Consider the following 20,974-nt stretch of genomic DNA (forward strand, 5'->3'; position numbering starts at 1 on the left):
TCAAACCACTGGACAACTAACTACAACTGAGATTGTAACTGAGAATGAATTGACCACAGCTCAGACACCTTTGTCCACCACCACCAGAAAACCAAAAGAGGGGACAACTGGCCTAACAAGCCAACCAACGACCACAGCAACAACCACTTTAGAAGAGGTAACAGGCACATCATCTGAAACATCAACAAGCACAGCCCTGCCAGTGTCACAAACTTCATTGCCAGTCGTTACATCCACACAGCCAACAACCCAGACAAAGACAACTGCTTTACCAGTAACTACCCTTGTGTACACAACGAGTGTAGAATCATCCACTGGGTCTGAGGTTACCACTCAGGGTCTTTCTTCAACAACAAAACCATTTAGAGCTGAAACTACTCTTTCAACCACCACACCAGTCATCCCATCCACTACTGTTATTCCCGAAGAAGGAAGCACCACTGCCCAACCATCTACAGAATCATCAGCTCCAAGCGTAGTCTCCACAACTTCAAAATCATCTACAGCGACTCAAACCACTGGACAACTAACTACAACTGAGATTGTAACTGAGAATGAATTGAGTACAGCTCAGACACCTTTGTCCACCACCACCAGAAAACCAAAAGAGGGGACAACTGGCCTAACAAGCCAACCAACGACCACAGCAACAACCACTTTAGAAGAGGTAACAGGCACATCATCTGAAACATCAACAAGCATAGCCCAGCAGGTGTCACAAACTTCATTGCCAGTTGTTACATCCACACAGCCAACAACCCAGACAGAGACAACTGCTGTACCAGTAACTACCCTTGTGTACACAACGAGTGTAGAAGCATCCACTGGGTCTGAGGTTACAACTCAGGGTCTTTCTTCAACAACAAAACCATTTAGAGCTGAAACTACTCTTTCGACCACCACACCAGTCGTCCCATCCACTACTGTTATTCCCGAAGAAGGAAGCACCACTGCCCAACCATCTACAGAATCATCAACTCCAAGCGTAGTCTCCACAACTTCAAAATCATCTACAGCGACTCAAACCACTGGACAACTAACTACAACTGAGATTGTAACTGAGAATGAATTGAGCACAGCTCAGACACCTTTGTCCACCACCACCAGAAAACCAAAAGAGGGGACAACTGGCCTAACAAGCCAACCAACGACCACAGCAACAACCACTTTAGAAGAGGTAACAGGCACATCATCTGAAACATCAACAAGCACAGCCCTGCCAGTGTCACAAACTTCATTGCCAGTCGTTACATCCACACAGCCAACAACCCAGACTGAGACAACTGCTGTACCAGTAACTACCCTTGTGTACACAACGAGTGTAGAATCATCCACTGGGTCTGAGGTTACCACTCAGGGTCTTTCTTCAACAACAAAACCATTTAGAGCTGAAACTACTCTTTCAACCACCACACCAGTCGTCCCATCCACTACTGTTATTCCCGAAGAAGGAAGCACCACTGCCCAACCATCTACAGAATCATCCGCTCCAAGCGTAGTCTCCACAACTTCAAAATCATCTACAGCGACTCAAACCACTGGACAACTAACTACAACTGAGACTGTAACTGAGAATGAATTGACCACAGCTCAGACACCTTTGTCCACCACCACCAGACAACCAAAAGAGGGGACAACTGGCCTTACAAGCCAACCAACGACCACAGAAACAACCACTTTAAAAGTGGAAACACCTTTCGAAACATCTAAAACAGTGTATATTTCAACCATTTCACCAACGTCCACTCAAAATGTTTTCTTGTCATCCACAACCATGGAGACCTCAATTGCTCCTATTACACAAACATTAACATCATTTACGAATACGCTTCCAGTGACTACAACGTCCTCTTTATTCTCAACCACTTCTGTGGTTTGTTGTTTTGTCAATGGCACACATTTTCAATCAGGTACAAAATTTCCTTTTTTGTAATTTTTTATAATCATAAAAAAAGCTGAAAAATTGTAACTTGTAACTTGTAACTTTATTTTTAGGTGATATCATTTACAATGTTACCGATGGCATTGGTTGGTGCTTCACTGCATACTGTAATGCAACTTGTCATATTGTGAAGATTTCAACATCATGTGCAACCTCCCCATCACCATCCATTCCTCCTGAAACAACCACATATTCCAGTTCAACAACCATAAGTTCCCCTGAAACAACACAGCTTGCCACAACTAATACAGACACAGAAGTACCAACTACCACCTATGGGCCTAAGTGTGATGCACTTAATCCACCAAGACAGGTATATCTTCAAACAGTAAAGTCTTTTGTTTCTAAAGTCTTTTTGTTTAGGTTATGGAATCAATAGAGACATAGCCCTTCTTTTTTGCATTTGTTAAATGTCAGTGGGAACAAATTAATACCAAAACTAAATATTTGCTTCTGGCAGACATATTTATCCAAAGAAACTTACATTTCACTTATTTAAGAATGTAAATATTTGTTCTGACAATAATTGGATTCACCTTCTGATTATATTTTTTGGTGAAAATTGATAATGATTCATGATTTGATCAGGCTTTGGTTATTTCGGATTCATAATTATAACTTAATAAAGACTCATGTCACTACATGTCACAGTGCATTCAGGATATACATTTTTTACCTGAACCTGTTCCCTGGGAATTGAACCCACAACCTACAATGCTCTACCACTGAGCCCCATGAACATGTCACTAAAGTGGCAATTTGCATTCAGTAAAAAATAATCCAATAAACTAACAGAAACAGATGTCTAATTAAACATAGACAGACTCTTGATTATGTGAAATAGACTTGAATAATTAATAAAGATATGAATGGATGTGTTAATGTGTGAATTGCAGAATTTAGTGAATAGAATTCAATGAACTATTTCAGCTTCCCATCTATGAAAACGTGATATATCTGACAATTATCTGACTTTTTTTTGCAGCCCAATGAAACTTGGCAGAGTGGATGTCAAATGTGTGAGTGTGAGAGTGAAACACTGACCGTCCGTTGCCAGCCTGTAACTTGTCCTGTTTCACCACCTGTTGCTTGCGATCAGCCTGGACAAGTGCTTGTGAACACAACAGTTGACTGCTGCGAGATCCAAGAGTGCAGTAAGTGATCCGAAAACAAGAAATTGTCGCTGACACAGAAGGACTTTTTAAAACAAATGACAGAAATGCTATTCATTTTATATATTTACTAGTTTTTAGTTATTCAGTCATACTTACTAGTGATTTTTAACTGGTGGCTGAAAATGAAATGAGGTCCCAACTTAAGGAAATTAAGGTTCGCGATTTTACCCTTGTACTGTTTAAACAGCAGAAAGTTAGACTACAAATAAAAAAAAATGTATTGTAGAAATGCCTGTACATTTACAATGAAATGCTGAACAAAAATGTTTTATATTATCCTACAGGTTGTGATGTGAACCTGTGCCCTATTCCCATGATACAGTGTCCACTGGGCTTTATACCATCCTTCACCGTGTCTCCAGATAACTGCTGTCCAGATTATATCTGCTGTATGTATATGGACCAGTGTTCTCAGAAAAGATACTTTGTGGTTTTGATGCTGTGCAATGCACTCATTCATTTCTTATTCTTTACAGCCCCCATGGAAGTCTGTGTCCATAATACCACAGTGTATCAGGTAAAATGATATATTACTTTATATATATATATATATATATATATATATATAAACCAATACCTTATAAAATATCAGAAGTATACTTATTCCCTCTCTCTGTCTTCGTCTCTAGCCTGGCTCGATTATACCAAGCGATGACCCTTGTACATTTTGTCAGTGTGGTTGGAACGTAGATCCTGAAACAAATCTTCTTGCTCCAGAGTGTATGATAGCGGACTGCAATGATTACTGTCCAGAGGTATAAACATCTATTTCCAATAAAGACTAGTGCAGTCGGTTTACGAATGCCGCCGTTTTAGAAAAAGCACAACAAATGGTGTGAACAATAAGCAAAGACACCTTTAAAATAAGTCAGTGCACAGTTATGTATCAACTACCAGGCAATATGATGTATCTCTCTTTCTTTCTTTCCTTTAGGGTCACGAGTATCAACCCATTCCTGGTCAGTGCTGTGGAGAGTGTGTTAGCACTGATTGTGTGGTTATGCATGACAACATCACAGTTACCGTTCCAGTAAGTTCTGACATGACATTTATTTTAGCATTTTAACAGTTGGATTGGAAAGTGTATTTTACAACATAAATATTTTATTTTAAATGTGTGTATTAAGTATTCCTTGCTTGTGTTCTCCACTGACAGGTTGACCAGATATGGCAACCACCTAATGACAATTGTGTGAAATACCAATGTGAGAGAGTCAACGGTAACTCAGTGACAGTGGAGATGAAGACCACTTGCCCTGCCTTCAATCCTGAGAATTGTATCCCTGTAAGTGGCTTGAAAGACTATTTTAGACAACTTAATATCTTAACTTTAAGTCTGTTCAATGGCTAATGCTTTTCCTTTTTCTACAGGGAACAGAGACAATAGATGCAGATGGCTGCTGTCCAACCTGTGAGTCCAGGAACATTTAAAAAGCATTACTCAATAATTGCAAAATATGTTAATGAGAGTAAAAATACATTTATGTTCTACTTGATTCATGATTTTTGAAAATGACGGATAACGACATTCAGATTTACATCTGATGCCACTATCTGAACACCGTTTCTAGGAGCAAAATAAATTTAAAAAGAAAATACTGTTAACAACATGATGTGCATTAAACATATTAGTTCAAAGTTTCCCAAACTTTCCATGTAAGGAGTGTCAGGTCATATAAAGTGTTGAATTACATTTTCTAACACTTAGTTAATGTGTTTCTCATTTCCCTTAGGCACACTGGACACCAAATGTAATGTCCAGAAGAACAGCACCTTCCTGGTCATTAATGACTGTATAAGCAACACACCTGTGGAAATAACCTCTTGCTCAGGCTTGTGTGAGACCTCATCAATGTAAGTATCCAAATCACAATTTAGAGACCTTCATTTATAAATACATGTAGTTTTTGTGCTACAAATTGTGTCGTTGTGTTGAAACAGATACTCTGCAGAAGCGAACGCTCTTGTGCACTCATGCTCTTGCTGTCAAGAAACAACAACCACCAAGAAGGAAGTGACCCTGACTTGCGCTGATGGGTCAAATATCAGTCACACTTACATTTACATTGAGTCTTGTGGCTGCAAGGCCTCCAATTGCTCCGGTCAATCGACTTCCTTAAAGAGACGCCGGAGGAGATTGTGAACCTGCGCTCTTAACTCCGTACAGTAGAGCACTTTCAAATTAATCTTATGGAATAAATCTGTAAATTTGAATAGCATGAAATGTTTATTCTATGGTGTCATGAGAATGACAGCTTTTTTGTTTCTTGTCTAGTAGCTCTTAATAAACTAATGCAAACTGAAGTTTGTTTACATGTTGTCATTCTTCTGGAAATGGATTCAATGCTCTGTGAATGGCATGGTGGAAAGGATTCTGTCACAGTTGTGGATTCACAATGTATATAACCTTTTGCAACTCATGACCATTGCTCATGCACTTATAAACTATATCTTTTTTTTGTCTAATTACATTCAAACTGGTGATAACTGGTGCATTAGTTGTGGCAACTATAGCCTTTTCATTTAGGTTTATATTTATGCATTAAGCTGACATTTTTATCCAAAGTGACATAATAAAGAAACAAGAAAGAAATTCATCAAAGAGCCAACAACAATCACAGTGTGCAATGCCAGGTTTATTAGAAAGCTGGATCAGCAAACAAGCTCAAACAGAGGAAAAAAGCAAAGCTCCAAGTGCCATTTATGATCATTCTAACCACAAGGTCTTGCAACTATACTGTGCAATACAGGCAATGTGTGTCATATATTTGCCAATATCATGGGCTGCTATTAGGCATTTTACACTTAACAGATATTCTGTTCTTGTAATGGTCATCGAGTAGCTTGTGCACAAAAGAGCCATTAAAATAATGACATTAATTCTGATATACTCTCATATCTCTTTAATAATCTTCAAAATAAATTATATTCATGTGCATTTAAGTAACTAAATTCATACAGATAAAAGCATAATAATACAGTATATCAAACATCTTTAAGACATGGGATCACTACAATACAGATATGGTATACTGTCCTCAGCGGACATATGACAAGTTACTCCTTTGCAAAAAATCATCCTACATTCTCTGTAACGTTCCAGAAACATTCATTCTGAATGCAGATTTAAAGACAATTAAAAGTTTGTTAGATTTCCTTGCTACTGTTAAGTGTTGATAGACTTCAGTGTGCATATTTACAGGTCTTTTTGGTATAAAGTTTTAGATTGTTGGTAGATTGAAGCGCTAGCTGATTGACAGATCTGCAGTTAAAGCTCCTCGGCCATCTGTAGCAGGGAGTTAATGGCAGCATCCTTGTTGCCCTGTTGGGCCTCCAAAACGGTGCGGATCACCTCCTTGTCCAGGTTGGGAAACATGTCCTGAAGGGCTTTAAGGTCTTCTTCACCGCAGGGGGCGCTCTGTGACGTTACAGCAGGCACGACTGGCATTCCCATGGGCACCACACCTTGGTTATACATCCCAGGGACACCTACATTCACATTTGGGCAAATTGTGTTTTGTTTTTATCATAAAAAGCAGTATTTAACTGTGCACAGACAACCATTTTAGAGTTACTCTTCCAAACAGAACAGGCTTGCTTAATCATTTTAACCCTGGAAATCTGACATGAAATAATGACATATGAAAATCTGTTCATTTTTATTTTATATATGTTATTATTATTATTGAAAGTTCATTGAACCTTTAGACACAAAGGTTTGCGTTTGTGTTTTTGTTGTTTTGTTTTAATCAGAGACTGAAACTAAGCACAATTATGTAATTTGGTGCAGATGCTGATCTTTATACTGACAAAAATTAAGATGAAATTTAGATAATTTGTGATGTAAATCAATGAGGTCTTTATAACAGTATAGCAGACGACCAACATAAAATGATATATCAGTTGTCACTCTACAGTATATCTCCAAGAAAGTCTTAGTAAGATGATATATATATATAAAAAAAAAAAATACAAATAACTATAGGACAGGAAAAAACTAAAACAAACTCATCACTGTACCCATTAAATTACTGAAAGAGTTGCTGCCTGCAGCAGAAGAACCACTTCTCAATATTATTAACTCATCGTTATCTTTAGGTCACATCCCAAAACCATTCAAGCTGGCGGTTATTAAGTCTCTAGTTTAAAAAAAAACACAACTAGATCCTAATGATCTGGCAAATTACAGACAAATGTCAAATCTTCCGTTTATGTAAAAAAATTTGCTCCGTCCTTCAAAAAAAAAAAAAAAAAAAAAAAAAAAAAAAAGAACAAAAACATATCTATGAAGATTTTCAGTTTGGTTTCAGGGCCCAAAATAGCACAGAAGCTACACGTTAAAATAAAAAATTACTTGCTTCTTACATCAGACCAAGGCTGCATATCATTGCTAGTTTTACTTGATTTTGGTGCTGTGTTTGACACCATATATCATGATATACTAATAAATCGATTACAAAACTATAAGGGTATTGAAGGGCAGGCCTTATTCTACCTTATTCTTATATCAATCGTTATCACTTTGTCTATTTAAATGGGGAATCATCTCAATTAACGCCTGTAAAGTATGGAGTCCCACAAGGATCTTTCCTAGGCCCTCTTCTGTTTTCAATATATATGTTGCACCTTTACAGAATTAGTTTCCATTGTTATGCTAATAATACTCAATTATATATTTCAACAAGACCAGATCAAACTTCTAAATTATCTAAGCTAAAAGAGGGTGTTAAAAATGTAAAAGATTGGATGACCAATAATTGTATACTATTAAATTCAGCCAAGGCAGAGATATTACTTATTGGACCAAAAAATAGTACACAGAATCTCTTAATTACAATTTGTATCTAAACCGATGTAATGTTACTTCCTCTACAGTACAAAAGTGGGGGTTACATTAGACAGCAACTTGTGTTTTGAAAATTATATTTCCCATGTAACAAAAACAGCATTCTTCTATCTTAGAAACTTTGCCAAACTGTGGTGTTTTGTTACTTGATTGTTAATGTTATCTGTTTCTGATGCAGTAAAGCTAGTTCATGCATTCATGACCTCTAGACTGGACTATTGTAATGCACTTCTAGGTGGTTGTCCTGCATCTACAGGTATTTCAAAATTGCAGCGGCTAGAGTCCTTTCCAGGTCAAGAAAATATGATCATGTTACCCCAATTTTACAGTCTCTGCACTGGCTACCTATTAAGATCCGTATAAGTTACAAAATATTACTACTTATAAGGCCCTAAATGGTTTAGCTCCTGCGAACCTAACTAGCCTCATACCATGTTACAACCCATCAGTCTCCCTAAGGCTAGGATAGCAAAGTCCACTAAAGGAGGTAGAGCTTTTTCACATTTGGCTCCCAAACTCTGGAATATCCTTCCTGATAAGGTTCAGACACACTCTTTCGGTTTAAATCTAGATTAAAAACACATCTCTTTCACCAAGCAATCAAATAATGCATCTCATAATCTTGGACTGCAGTTATATCTGATAAAACGCACATTATTATTATTTTGCTTGTGTTGAAAAAATCAAAGTAAGTCCAAATTACCAATTACCAAATTTTGCTATAAGTTTGAATGCAACATATAATCTTTGCTTTTAATAGTGTTCACTGCCTGTCTGATTACGTTATTAACTAACTGCATGATTTCACTGTACATTTCTGCCACATGGACAATACCTTGACATAGTCACCACAGAGAAAATATTACTAAATAAAATGCAGAAACTTTACAGCAATTTGTATTATGAAAAGAACTACGCAAATAAACTTCAACTGAAAATACTTCGTTTTATGACAAAAAATCATAATGCACTGCAATAGAATTACAACTGAGAAATAAACCAATAAACGCTTCTCTAAAGCCTTATGATCATGTTTGATACTCGCATTTTAATTACATTTTTCCAAAAAATTATGCCTTGATTATAAAGGAAACCTGAGCTGCTGCAGTCCAATAAGTGTTTATCTTTAAATTACAATATCAAAGATATTCTTATGTTTACTTCAGAAATATCAAGGTTTCACAGCATAAAATACAAGCTGATGGTCAATGTTTGTACAATTACACTTTTACTTGCTAAAAAGTCCATCAGATGACAGAAAGCATGTAGTAGATTGTGTGAAACAGATGTTTCAGCAAAATTTTGATCATTTAAGCCTTAGAAATTTTTGAAACAAATATGATACAGTAGGGTTGAACATGATAAAGTGCCCTAAATACTTTCTGAAAATAAAGCAGTGGATGGTTTATTAATTATATCACAGTATTAAACAAACCTGCTATGGGCACATATCCAACGCCGTGTTGATAAACTGTAGGCATCAAAACCACAGGCTGCGGCTGCATCATCATTCCCGCAGGTATCGACTTTGACCAAAGAAAAAAGAGAGAGGAAAAAATATACATTTGATTAAACAAAAGTTGCCATGCTCTTTTTAGTTTTTTAAAGAAAGCATTTCTCTTGTAACATCTGGTCAAGACACGCTATAACACTCAGTTCATGCACAGGAGTATTTTGTGAGAGAGGACTTACAGCGAAGGACATGACAAGATTAATCATGCCTTCTTTGTCATCCCCCTGTCTCCCGCTCAAGCTGTACCACTCGTCCACGACGGTTCCCTCTCGCAGGTTCTCTGGGATCGTCACGTGTGTCCAAGCGATGCGGTCATCCATGGAAAACGCTCTCTGTCCAGCAACACAGAACAATCAGCAGTTAAGATCGCCTACTGCAAGAAGAGTCACCTTCACATGCAGGATTTCAGGATATAAAAATTCATGATTTAAGATGTTGTTATTTTAATTAATATTCTGAAAAAGCTTTCATTTTTATATTTTGTGTTTTCAGCATTTTTTATGATGGCTGGATGCACTTTTTTGTGCTTCAAACTCTTGACCCCCATTCACTGCCATTATAAAGCTTGGAAGGGCCAGGACTTTTTTAAACATAGCTCTAATAATATTCATCAGAAAGAAGAAAGTCACATACACCTAGGATGGCCCAAGAGTAAATCACAGGGTCATTTTTGGGTGAACTATCCCTTTAACTATAGTAACCATGGCATGCCGTAATGGACTTTTTTCTTCCATACTATGTAAGTCAATGGCTACCAGAAACTCTTTGGTAATCAAAATTCTTCAAAATATCTTCCTTTGTGTTAACAGAAGAAATAAATTCATACAGTTTTGGAGAAACTTGAGGGACAGTAAATGAAGACAGTATTTATTTTTAGATGAATTGTTGCTTTGAAAAATGGCGTCAGTGTTGTCTCATTATAATTTGGTAAATGATATAACTATAATAAGAAGTTATTTGAGTCTGACCTCATCGAATATTTCCAGGTAGAAGGAGTCGACCCCGGGCGGGACAGTGCACTGGATGACTTTGTTCCAGCGAGGGTTCTTTGCTCCGTTGTGTGCAGTAGGAGTCTCATAGACGGCGTAGCCAAGTCGAATCCTGCAGTAAGGGTCCATGCGTGTCATCCCATAGTTCTTTGCAAGCTTCGCCTGTGAAAATAACAATTTAATTGGCCTTGTGACTTACAGACCTTTGCATCTTTTAAATATCCAGTATACTTATTACAAACTTAAAGTCACAGATGCACAAATACAACAATTGCAAAGAGACATTTATGGTGAAACTTTAAAATTTTGTTTTGTGCAACTGACTGAAATGCATTGCTCAAGAAATTGCATAATCATTGTTGCAAACACAGAAAGATGCCAGTGATGGAAATAACTTGTTATCATTATCATGTTACATCTTTTCACTTCACGAGATGTTAACTGATGGACTGGAGTGGTGTGGATTACTTGTGGATTATTGTGATGTTTTTATCAGCTGTTTGGACTCTCATTCTGATGGTACCCATTCCCTGCAGAGCATCCACTGATGAGACACTGATGCAAACCTACATTACTCCAAATCTGATGAAGAAACAAACGTATCTACATCTGGGATGACCTGAGGGTGAGTACGTTTTCAATAAATCTTTGGAAGAATGAATAAAATTGTACCGAACAATGACATTTTTGGTTACGCGATCAAACAGCGTAGAGTGAGAGGCGAACAGCAAACATGTCGGCAGAGTGGAAGTGGAAACATTTAAAAGTGTCAGAGAGAGACACAAAAAGTATTACAAAAATGGAAAATTTGCTGCTCAAAGTGTTTAGTTTTTGTTGAATTTGGCTGATTTTAATTTGTGCAATGGTGAAAAAACATAAAAAAAAAAAAAAAAAAAAAAAAAAAAACACCAACCCTGTTCGGTATTCATCTTTCAGCCTTTGGCCCAGTGATTCATTTTGTTCACTTTCAGCCAATAATTTTCATTTCAACGCATACCTAGTAAATTATTGTTCTTTGAAATGTAACAAACTGGGTTTTACAAACTGAAAATATTCCCCTAAAGTACAAATACTTTAAAAATGTGAATTCAGAACAGCAGTGTAAGTCTGACTGTCCACCATTAAAAAAGCACTGCAGACGCACCTGGACCACGGTGATGCTGAGGCGGCCAGCTGTTGCTAGAGATCCTCCGTACTGCAGCTGTCGGGCCGCCTGGGCGTCTAACTGCACCTGCTGCTGCTGCTGCGTCGGGGTGATTCTCAGGAAATCCTGAGGCAGCTCACCAATGTAGACCTAAACACACAATAACAACAGCTTCTGATTCTGTGCACTGAGTTACAGGAGTTACCGTTTTAGTGCATGTGCCTTTAAATGCAAATGAGCTCTGCTGACTCCGCCCCACTCTTCAGAGCTGCTCTCTGAAATACTCTTAACTTCAGCTGCATTCATCGTGAAACTTGCTATTTAGCACATTATTAGGAGATTCGATTTGCAAAGATTTGTTTAAAGAACCTTAAACTCACTTCATCTGGAAGTGAAGCTGGATCATGAACGATTCGCATGAAGATAGATGCATTTATGTAGATCGGGGCGCGTTCCCTTCAAAACAAATGTCCACTGCGTCTTCAGCGGCTCAGATGTCAGGAGTAAATGATGACTGCTATGTTCACTATTACATCTGCTCCAGCGGTGAAACAGTGTTGGACTGATGACTCACTCAGGGCGGGTCTAAGGTAAGACACCAGTCCAGTCTGTGCTGAGACACTACTGTCAATCAAACTATTGTGGGAGGGGCCTGTCTGTGTGACTGCATCTGAGATCAGCTCAGTTTGAGAAAGGGGAAATGATTCATGAGAAAACACTGGGTGGATCTTTATACTTGAAGGATGGTTGTGTACACACACTGCCAACACTTCGAACAGTGCATGTCGCAACCAATGACCCCTTTAAGACATCTCTTGCTTCTTTTAACAAAGGAAAGAATGAGTCTTTTAATAATTCTCAAAAGGATTCAACTTAAGTTTTATTTCTACTGAACAAATCTTCATCATCCGGGTGATGCGTCTTTTTCTAACAGACATTTATAATGATGCAACTTTAACCTACAATATTTTCCTGTGGTATCAGCAAACCTATACTTCTCATAGCAAATGCTTCCAAAGAGAAAAAAGGCAAGGGAACAATTACAAAAGCAAATATATATATATATATAAATTCCACATATATATATATATATATATATATATATATATATATATATATAATTACATTATGCAATTCAGAAAGAGATTTTTTGCAAGATTTTTCAACATCCAAATTAAATTGTTTAAATAACTGCTTAACAGTATTTGAAAATTTAAAGAAAAGAACAAAGTATTTGTTGGTTATTGTCTGTTTTCTATTTCTTATTCTATCTAAAGATGACAAAAACACTGTTGAACATTGTACATTTTTATTCAATACACAATATGTTACTGTATTGATGTGGACTGGAAGTGTCCGTGATTACGTCATGCGCTACAACCCGCGTGCTAAATCACGAGCCCGATGCGCGTAACATGACAACACCATTCATTCACAACACATCACATCTAAATCACTAACGTACGGTCAAAAATAACGTTCGAATGATTGATGAAATAAACGACTGTTTGGTTACTACTTAGACACAAACAGGCTTTTAAAACATGGCATTAAATCACATTTGTTAACGTTTCGTTGTCACATCGTGACGATCTACCTGCTGTAACGTTACATTTCTCGACGTTTCTCCAGCACTCAAGAACTGGCTAACGTAACGTTACATACTTATTTAGTCTTTCTCGTTGTGATGTTTAGACGACAGTTGAGTTGTAACATCTATATATGCATATTGGTAATGTTAATTCTGTAGTGCGCAACTTCCGATGTGTGTTGTTTATATTGGGAAAATCCTTCTTTTACTGCTCGAGCAAGCTAGCATTTTGCGTACGGTAACGTAAATGTGTATTTAAAAGTCAAGTCTTACCTGTCCCCGTTGCGTGCTAACTGTTGTTGCCATTTCGAGGTTATTAGATAACGGACGACGCCTGTCTTATTTTCAAAATAAGAAAAATGTAATAATAGTTACGTCAGAATGTGGTGATAAACAACGAAATGCATCAGGAAGCCCACTAGCGGAAAATAACGACCACCCTATCAGGCCCCGCCCCTTTCCGAACTTCAGAATAAAAGTCCCCTCGGTCTAGCAGTACAGAATCCCTGTAGCCTAATAATTGTCAATCTGCACCTTTCCATAGCCAGAAAATAATATATTTTTAATGGTGATAATTAATATAAGCAAAGGATAACTAGGAAAATAAATATACAAATTAACAAAAAATATATATATATTTTTTCATAACCCCAACTTCAGTAAATGTAGTTTGTGGTTGCACACAATCTAAACACTAAAGATATGCTAAATAATATTTTAGGAGAAGCTACACAGTTTTATTTTCTCGTAACAATAAAGTTATTAAAAGTACACAATTGGCATTTCCATCGTCCTCATTTGCATGTGCTTTGGATGAAAGTGTCTGTTAAATGACAAAATGTAAATGCAGAACATTTTGATTTCAATTTTATACATCTTTGAAAGACAACTGGTAGCATACTATTAATTTCTTGTGATTTTGTCTAATTTAAGAAGAAAAAGATCTAATTTGAGGTAAATAAATTAAAATAAGTAAATGTTTCATGCATGAATGCAAATAGAAACAACACCCCAGCTTATAATGATAATGCCTTTTAAAAGGGGTGATACTGACAGATATCTCAGGAATAATCTCCCTGTTTTGTTCTGTTGTAATAACAATGCAGTGCCTATGGTACTACGGTAGATCGTCTCGAGAGAAAGGAGGAGTTGAACATTAAAAACACTTCCTGCTTCAATGTGCGTTGCAAGCAAATGTCTGATGTCCAGGAAGGTGAGACTCAAACAAACAGATTTGTAAAGATTCTGTCATTTTTTAACGTTACAAACATAACATTTTAAATTATTTTATTACTACTGTTTAAGTACGAGACTTAATGTATGGTTAAGCATCCTAGACGCTCTCGTACTGTTTGCTGTTGTTTTTATTAACTTGGTTATTTATTCCAGCGTCTATAAACCGTAGTAAGATAATAATGTGATTGTTTCCGCTTGTAGTTTATCGTGAAGTTCGATTATATGCACTTTTATGATTGTGTACAAAGGTGAGGATGTCACTTTAAGAAATCCATGGCAGTAGTTGAACTCGCCGGCTATCGTTTTACTCAACATGGCCAGTGCAGAGCACCACAGATGTCATTGGTGCTGTTGTTGTAACATGACTAACGTGTATTTGCATTGTTCCTCTTCCTTTATTCTTGAACCATGAACAGGTCCCTACTCAAGCGCTCCAGAATATTAAGAATGGCTCTCTTGGACTCCACTCAGTCGGAAAAAGACGAGTCCTTTATCCTGAGAGCGACTAAGATCGCTGCGGTTGTGGCTCTTTACTGGTTCATCTCGATTTCTATGGTTTTCCTGAACAACTACCTGTTAGAAAACAAGGATCTGGACGCGCCTATCTTCATCACTTTTTTCCAGTGTATCGTTAGCGTTGGACTGTGTTGGATCTTGAACTTTCTCTCTAAATTATGTCCTGGATTCGTGGATTTCCCGTCTTTAAAATTTGATTTTAGAGTGTCCAGAGAGATTCTGCCGCTGACCATCGTGTTCATCGGCATGATCACATTCAACAACTTGTGCCTGAAATACGTGGGAGTTGCCTTCTACACCGTTGGTCGGTCGCTTTCCACGGTTTTTAACGTTGCTCTGTCATACGCGGTTCTGAAGCAAACCACGTCATTCTACGCGGTGCTGTGTTGCGGAGTCATTCTTGGTGAGTACCAGCCTCTTAAAGTGACAGTACACGACAAAATAATAATAATAATAATAATAATTCTGTTATCATTTACTGCCCCTAATGTTGTCCCAAACCCGTACAAGTTTCTATTCTCTGCTGAACACACACACACACACCAAAATATATTTTGAAGAACCTTGGTAACCAAACAGTTGACAGTAGCCATTGACTTCCATAGTATAGAAAAAATACTATGGAAGTTAATGGCTACCGTCAGCTCGTGTCCAACAAGTTTCAAAATATCTTCTTTTGCATTTAGCAAAAGTGAGAAATTCACACAAGCCAGGTTTCCATCCTAAGTTGCAAATTTAACTTGTATGCAAAATTGAATAATTGCATAAAACATTTGCAAATAAGAACCGTTTCCACCAACAAGTCAGATAGAACCAAATCAGCATTTCCTTATAAACTGACACTAAATGTCAATAAGAAAATTTGCAAATGTAATAAATTACTTGCGCTTCAAGTGAGCAGACGAAACAAAATAAATGCGGTCTTGCGGTCCTAAAAATGTTTTTGCAGGGAAATTAAGGGATTCCTTTCGAAATGTGGTGTTTCCATCATTTGTTTCTGATGTGATATTTAAAATGTGCATAAAAAGAGGGTGATGGAAACAGCTACAGGGACACACGTCATTCTCCCCAACTTTCTTAAATAAGTAAATAAATAATAAAAGAATTTCAGAGTAGATGTCACAGTTTCGTCACTCGCAGTTGCGCACGTTTAGAAAAACACTGGAGAAAGGTGGAGGGAAACATGAAAAATCCATTAAAAATAGAAAAAAAATTGCCTTTTGATGTCAGGATCTGGATGCAGATCATTTTTGTAGAATCAAAGATGCCATTTGAAGCTGAACGTCAACATTTAAACAGACAGACTATGGATGAAAACTGCTATGATTAATTTTAATGCATAAATTTAATTTAAACAGTAGGTGTACATAATATTCCCATATGATGTTCATAGGGGACGTATTGCATTATCCCTGCAGTTACAGCATGGAATATTATTTAAACCTACTATTAACATTTTACATAACATGTATTTCTTTTATCTCACAATTCAGATTTTTTTTTTCTTGCATTTGCAAAATTATGAACCAAACAGTTGACGGTAGCCATGAACTTCCATAGTAAAGAAAAAATACTATGGAAGTTAATGGCTACCGTCAGCTTGTGTCCAACATTTTTTCAGAATTTTCTTCTTTTGTGTTTAGCAAAAGTAAGAAATTAATACAAGCTAGGTTTCCATCCTAAATTGCGAATTTAAGTTCGCAACTTAAGTTTATGAAGTTCGGACTTTATAACTTGATTTAACTCAATCGTGAGTTTGTCAAAGCTGAGGGAAGAAAAGCCAGAAGTGTGGGAGTCAACCTCTTGATTCTGAGCCGAGGGGAAAAGAGAGAATGACGAGCTGTTTTTTTGCGAGATATAATCTCTGAATTACGAGAATAAAGTCAGAATTTAGAAAAACAAACTTTTTTTGAATTCTTTTATTTCATGGCTTCTTAGACTGCTGCTTGAAAATGCAAATTTTCTGCCACTCAAATTCGAAAAATTTACCCTTTTGACTAATTTAGTGGTCACGTATAAGCTTACTAAATGGGTTGTATGTTTTAGGGGTAAGTTCAGGCAACTAGTACGTGTGCATGCGGAACTGGGCTGTAAAAATAATGTCTTATCTTTATAGTTATGGTGCTTGACGTGAATGGGCCATAAAAGACAGAAACCAGCTTTTAAACCTAGTTAATAATAAGAATACATGAATTCATGAGCTATGAAGATCCCATTCATCAACACAATGGAGTCCGCTACAAAAGAGTTACACTGACTATCTATGCTTTGTTTCGTAATGCCTCCAGGTGGATTCTGGCTGGGTGTGGACCAAGAATCTGTGGCAGGTTCCCTTTCTTGGACGGGCGTTGTTTTCGGCGTCGTCGCCAGTCTTTGTGTATCTCTCAATGCCATCTACACCAAAAAAGTGATGCCGGTGGTGGATGGAAACATCTGGAAGCTCTCCTACTACAACAACCTCAATGCCATTGTACTTTTTATTCCACTTATTGCCTTTTCTGGCGAACTGAAAAGCGTGTTGGAGTTTAACCGACTGACACATTTACATTTTTGGGGCATGATGATTGTGGGTGGAGTCTTTGGCTTTGCCATTGGTTACGTGACAGGACTTCAGATCAAGTTCACCAGTCCATTGACTCACAATGTGTCCGGCACAGCCAAATCCTGCGCACAGACCGTGTTGGCGGTGGTCCACTTGGGCTCCAGTAAGAGTAATCTCTGGTGGACAAGCAATATGATGGTGCTGGTGGGATCCTTCGCCTACACCTGGGTCAAAGGACTCGAGATGAAGAAAGTTCAAGTGCCTCCAGAAACAGAGACCACAAGCAGTCTGAAAAGTAAAGATGATTCTATGGTGTGAAAACTGTTTTTGGAGTAACTTTCTTGTAGAGACTGTCTGTTCAGCACATCTGTATATACATAGGTGTATTTATATGGGCATTTGAATGTCTGATGTTACTTTGTAAGGTACAGGATAATTATTAAAACCTGTTTAACAAAACTCTACTTGTTTAATAACACCACATTTTGATATTTCATTACTTTGACCCAGAATTAATTGTTAAAGTTGTTGCAAAGACTCATCTCGTCTAAGGAGGATACATTCATGTGTCTCTATTCAGATGTGGTGCAACCAGATTGTGTTTCAGATTGAAAGACAAAGAGACAGAACGAGATTAACCAGTTTATGGTGGAACGGACCGGAGTTTAAGGTCATTTTTCCACCAATCATTTTGCTTCAGGGAAGTACATGTAGCTTGAGTTGTAATACATTGTTTGTGATCCTGTTATAGGATACTGGAACCGAAATTCCAGCTAATGTGTGCTGATATAGAGTATAAATGGTGTCACATGAGGAAATACTTTCATTGCCAAACCAAATTTATATAAAAGCCATGATTGCTAGTTTAATATTTATCTAATGTGTACTGCAGGAGTGTCTGAACCTGTTCCTCTAGGGCCATTTTTCAGCAGAGTTTAGCTCCAGCCTTTAATTAAACACACCTTAAACCGGCTAATCTAGATCTTCAGGATCACTAGAAACCCAAAACCAAAGATCCTGCAAACTGGAAGTCTTTGATGCTGCTGTCAGACAGACCACGGTAAAATGTTGATTGCAATAAAAGATTTCCTGATTTTTATCCATTTAACATAATCATTAGCATCATATCATTTGAAAAGAACATGCAAATAATAAAATGTGTAACATAAGGAATACATACCCAGAAAAACGTCACCTGTTGTTCATTACAGAAGGCTGAGCTGCTAACACCAGTGTTAATTCCTGTTCCAGGTCCAGTCTGCAGATTGACAATAGTGTTCATCTAAACATGCAGTATTTTAAGTGAAATAATAATAATAATAAGGTTTTTATTATTATATATTTATATAAAAAATATTCCAATTTTGTTGTGCTTTTGTATTAGGATTTGTTTTTTTAAAATATTACAATTTAGAGTTAATTTATTTCATGTCAGTTTTAGTTTTTATTAAAAGTAATACAAATTATTATATATTATACAATTATTAGTAATTATATATTTTTTTAATTGAAACTTTTTTTTTTTTTAACATCAGCTCAATGCAACTGCTCATTAAAACTCTAAATCATTATTTCAGGTCATTAACATTTTGATCGAACAGAAAACTGATTAAAAAAAAAGTGAGATCTGTGTGTAATACGTGTGTGTGTCGTTTAGTTTGTTTATAATTTACATCAGTCTCGAGGCTGTCACGTGACTCGCAGGTGTCGCTGTTGTTGAGTATCACATCAGAAAAAAGGAAGGAACTACACACTGTTTAATCGCATATGTTATTATCATGTTCATTTAAACTGCTTGTACCTTACTGTGGATTATTTTCTGTATTGTTTTCATACAGTACTAGAGAGAACAGAGAAACAGACAATGATGGCCTAGATACATTCATATATAATATTTTCGCGTAGCTGTCTGCAGTCCGGCAGCGGTAACCACAAATCAACCATGGTTTTGCTGCACTAGCCAGAGTTTAACTATGGTATTTGTAGTAAAACTGTGGTTAAACAAACGGTAAAAAAAAAAAAAAACTAATTTTACTACAGTAAAACCATGGTTAATTTTAGTAAGGGTGGCTATTTATAGGCTTGGTAGCTAGGCTATTTCTTCTATTTCATTAACTTTTACCCTTATTAAAGTAGGCATAACCATGTTTTTATTCAATAGTAAAATAGTAATAACCATGTTTATTTTTTTTATTTTTTCGTAATGACTACTATTTGTATAATCATACTTTTACTACAAATACCATAGTTAAACTATGGTTAGTGTTGCAAACCCATAGTTAATTTGTGGTCACCATGGTTTAACTATAGTAACCAAGGTTTTTTTTTTTTTTTTTTTTTTTTTTTTTTGTAGTAAATCATGTTTTTTTTTTTTTAATAAGGGGTTTAGAATTTTTCCTTTTTGTTGTTCACCCACCGTTGTTTTGGGCTTGTGATTTAATCTGTTGGATTTGTGTCCTTCTGTACCTCAGGTAGCTCAGATGCTCTGAATGTGCTGCCGGGGTAAGACTTAAACCTCCAAGTATTGGCAACAGTGTCATCTGGTGGCTATAAACATTACTAGATGGATTGACCTGTTTTAAGGGGAAATATAGTGTATGGACCCAAATGCACTTTAGTGTAGATTAGCCTGTGAATCAGCATTAGTGCAGTGGTATAAAACACTTAAGTAAATTTACTTGATTACTGTACTTAACCCTTTGATGCACAAGCTATGGGTCTAAAATGACCCATATTCATTATAAATTGTCACAGACAGAAACTTTGCATGTCCAAATGCATTACTTTTCAGGAACACTGACAGATATAAAGGTTGACCAATAGTATTGATTTATGACAAGAAATAAAAATGATGAAATGTGGAGATACAATCTTTCTTCCTGACAGCAATGGATTATACTTAAATATAATAACATTATTTTGACTTTTATTTGTTGACCTAGCTAACATTAGCTAGCTAAAATAGAATATGTCAACAACAAGCTATAGTTAATGGACATGTTTCTGTCTCACTGGTAATAGATTTCACGGTCTATGTAACCTTAGCCTAACATTTAAATATTATGTCCAGTTATTTTCCACATTGTGTCAAATACTTTCTGTGGTAATAAATGATAAAGTAAGACTAAATGTATCAATTATGCTAAATCAGTCATGTTTAGTTGTGAAATGTGGGGCAGGTGAATAGTTTTATCCAGTGAATATGTTCCTTATTGCAAAAAAAATTGAGCAAATATCAAAGGTTTCTATACGGGTCATTTTTGACCCATTTATGTAAAATTGATGTAGAAATACAACAACTGTCTGTATTTGGTAAGTCTAGAAAGGAAAAATAAACATGATTTGTGGGGGAAATATATATATATATTTAAGTAATATCTGGACTCATGATAAAATGCATGTCTTTTAAAGATTCGGCAAAGAATCACTCAAGCATGAATACGGGTCATTTTTGACCCATTTGTGTAAAACTGATTAAAA

The 20,974-nt window shown here is 36.6% G+C and overlaps 3 protein-coding genes across 5 annotated transcripts; 2 read left to right on the forward strand and 1 right to left on the reverse strand.

Annotated features, from left to right (window-relative positions):
- The first annotated feature begins 1,282 nt into the window (after window positions 1-1,282).
- On the forward strand, window positions 1,283-5,407 carry LOC113106391 (mucin-2-like). Its single transcript, XM_026268265.1, has 11 exons — window positions 1,283-1,910; window positions 1,996-2,255; window positions 2,928-3,096; window positions 3,402-3,506; window positions 3,594-3,634; window positions 3,747-3,872; window positions 4,052-4,147; window positions 4,274-4,402; window positions 4,489-4,528; window positions 4,851-4,971; window positions 5,059-5,407. The coding sequence occupies exons 1-11, from the start codon at window positions 1,775-1,777 to the stop codon at window positions 5,258-5,260; spliced, it is 1,425 nt and encodes a 474-aa protein (XP_026124050.1). The 5' UTR covers window positions 1,283-1,774; the 3' UTR covers window positions 5,261-5,407.
- A 325-nt stretch (window positions 5,408-5,732) lies between these two features.
- On the reverse strand, window positions 5,733-13,674 carry tollip (toll interacting protein). 2 transcript variants are annotated; one of them, XM_026268272.1, is made up of 6 exons: window positions 13,474-13,674; window positions 11,610-11,759; window positions 10,445-10,627; window positions 9,656-9,808; window positions 9,399-9,489; window positions 5,733-6,606 (listed from the first exon to the last, which is right to left on the reverse strand). In XM_026268272.1, exons 1-6 carry the CDS (start codon window positions 13,504-13,506, stop codon window positions 6,386-6,388), a joined length of 831 nt encoding a protein of 276 aa, XP_026124057.1. In that variant the 5' UTR covers window positions 13,507-13,674; the 3' UTR covers window positions 5,733-6,385. The 2 variants fall into 2 exon arrangements, with proteins under 2 accessions (XP_026124057.1, XP_026124056.1); XM_026268271.1 differs by lacking the exon at window positions 13,474-13,674 and adding an exon at window positions 11,990-12,106.
- A 602-nt stretch (window positions 13,675-14,276) lies between these two features.
- Window positions 14,277-17,948, forward strand: slc35c1 (solute carrier family 35 member C1). Of its 2 annotated transcripts, XM_026268270.1 has the most exons (3): window positions 14,277-14,413; window positions 14,853-15,355; window positions 17,241-17,948. In XM_026268270.1, exons 2-3 carry the CDS (start codon window positions 14,884-14,886, stop codon window positions 17,810-17,812), a joined length of 1,044 nt encoding a protein of 347 aa, XP_026124055.1. In that variant the 5' UTR covers window positions 14,277-14,413; window positions 14,853-14,883; the 3' UTR covers window positions 17,813-17,948. The 2 variants fall into 2 exon arrangements, with proteins under 2 accessions (XP_026124055.1, XP_026124054.1); XM_026268269.1 differs by lacking the exon at window positions 14,277-14,413 and having other exon boundaries at window positions 14,845-15,355.
- Window positions 17,949-20,974: the final 3,026 nt, after the last annotated feature.

The sequence above is a fragment of the Carassius auratus genome, chromosome 7, assembly GCF_003368295.1.
Source record: "Carassius auratus strain Wakin chromosome 7, ASM336829v1, whole genome shotgun sequence".
Classification (NCBI taxonomy): Eukaryota; Metazoa; Chordata; class Actinopteri; order Cypriniformes; family Cyprinidae; genus Carassius; species Carassius auratus.

Bases quoted from the DNA above. Each gene is read 5' to 3' on its own strand.
- LOC113106391 (XM_026268265.1), top strand. From the start codon at position 1,775: ATGGAGACCTCAATTGCTCCTATTACACAAACATTAACATCATTTACG. The intron at 4,148-4,273 runs GTAAGTTCTGAC...CTCCACTGACAG, and splicing joins ACATCACAGTTACCGTTCCA to GTTGACCAGATATGGCAACC. The intron at 4,403-4,488 runs GTAAGTGGCTTG...CTTTTTCTACAG, and splicing joins ATCCTGAGAATTGTATCCCT to GGAACAGAGACAATAGATGC.
- tollip (XM_026268271.1), bottom strand. From the start codon at position 12,028: ATGCGAATCGTTCATGATCCAGCTTCACTTCCAGATGAA. The intron at 11,760-11,989 runs GTGAGTTTAAGG...TTGTGTGTTTAG, and splicing joins CAGCTTCACTTCCAGATGAA to GTCTACATTGGTGAGCTGCC. The intron at 6,607-9,398 runs GTTTGTTTAATA...ATGTGAATGTAG, and splicing joins TGGATATGTGCCCATAGCAG to GTGTCCCTGGGATGTATAAC.
- slc35c1 (XM_026268269.1), top strand. From the start codon at position 14,845: ATGAACAGGTCCCTACTCAAGCGCTCCAGAATATTAAGAATGGCTCTC. The intron at 15,356-17,240 runs GTGAGTACCAGC...TAATGCCTCCAG, and splicing joins GTGTTGCGGAGTCATTCTTG to GTGGATTCTGGCTGGGTGTG.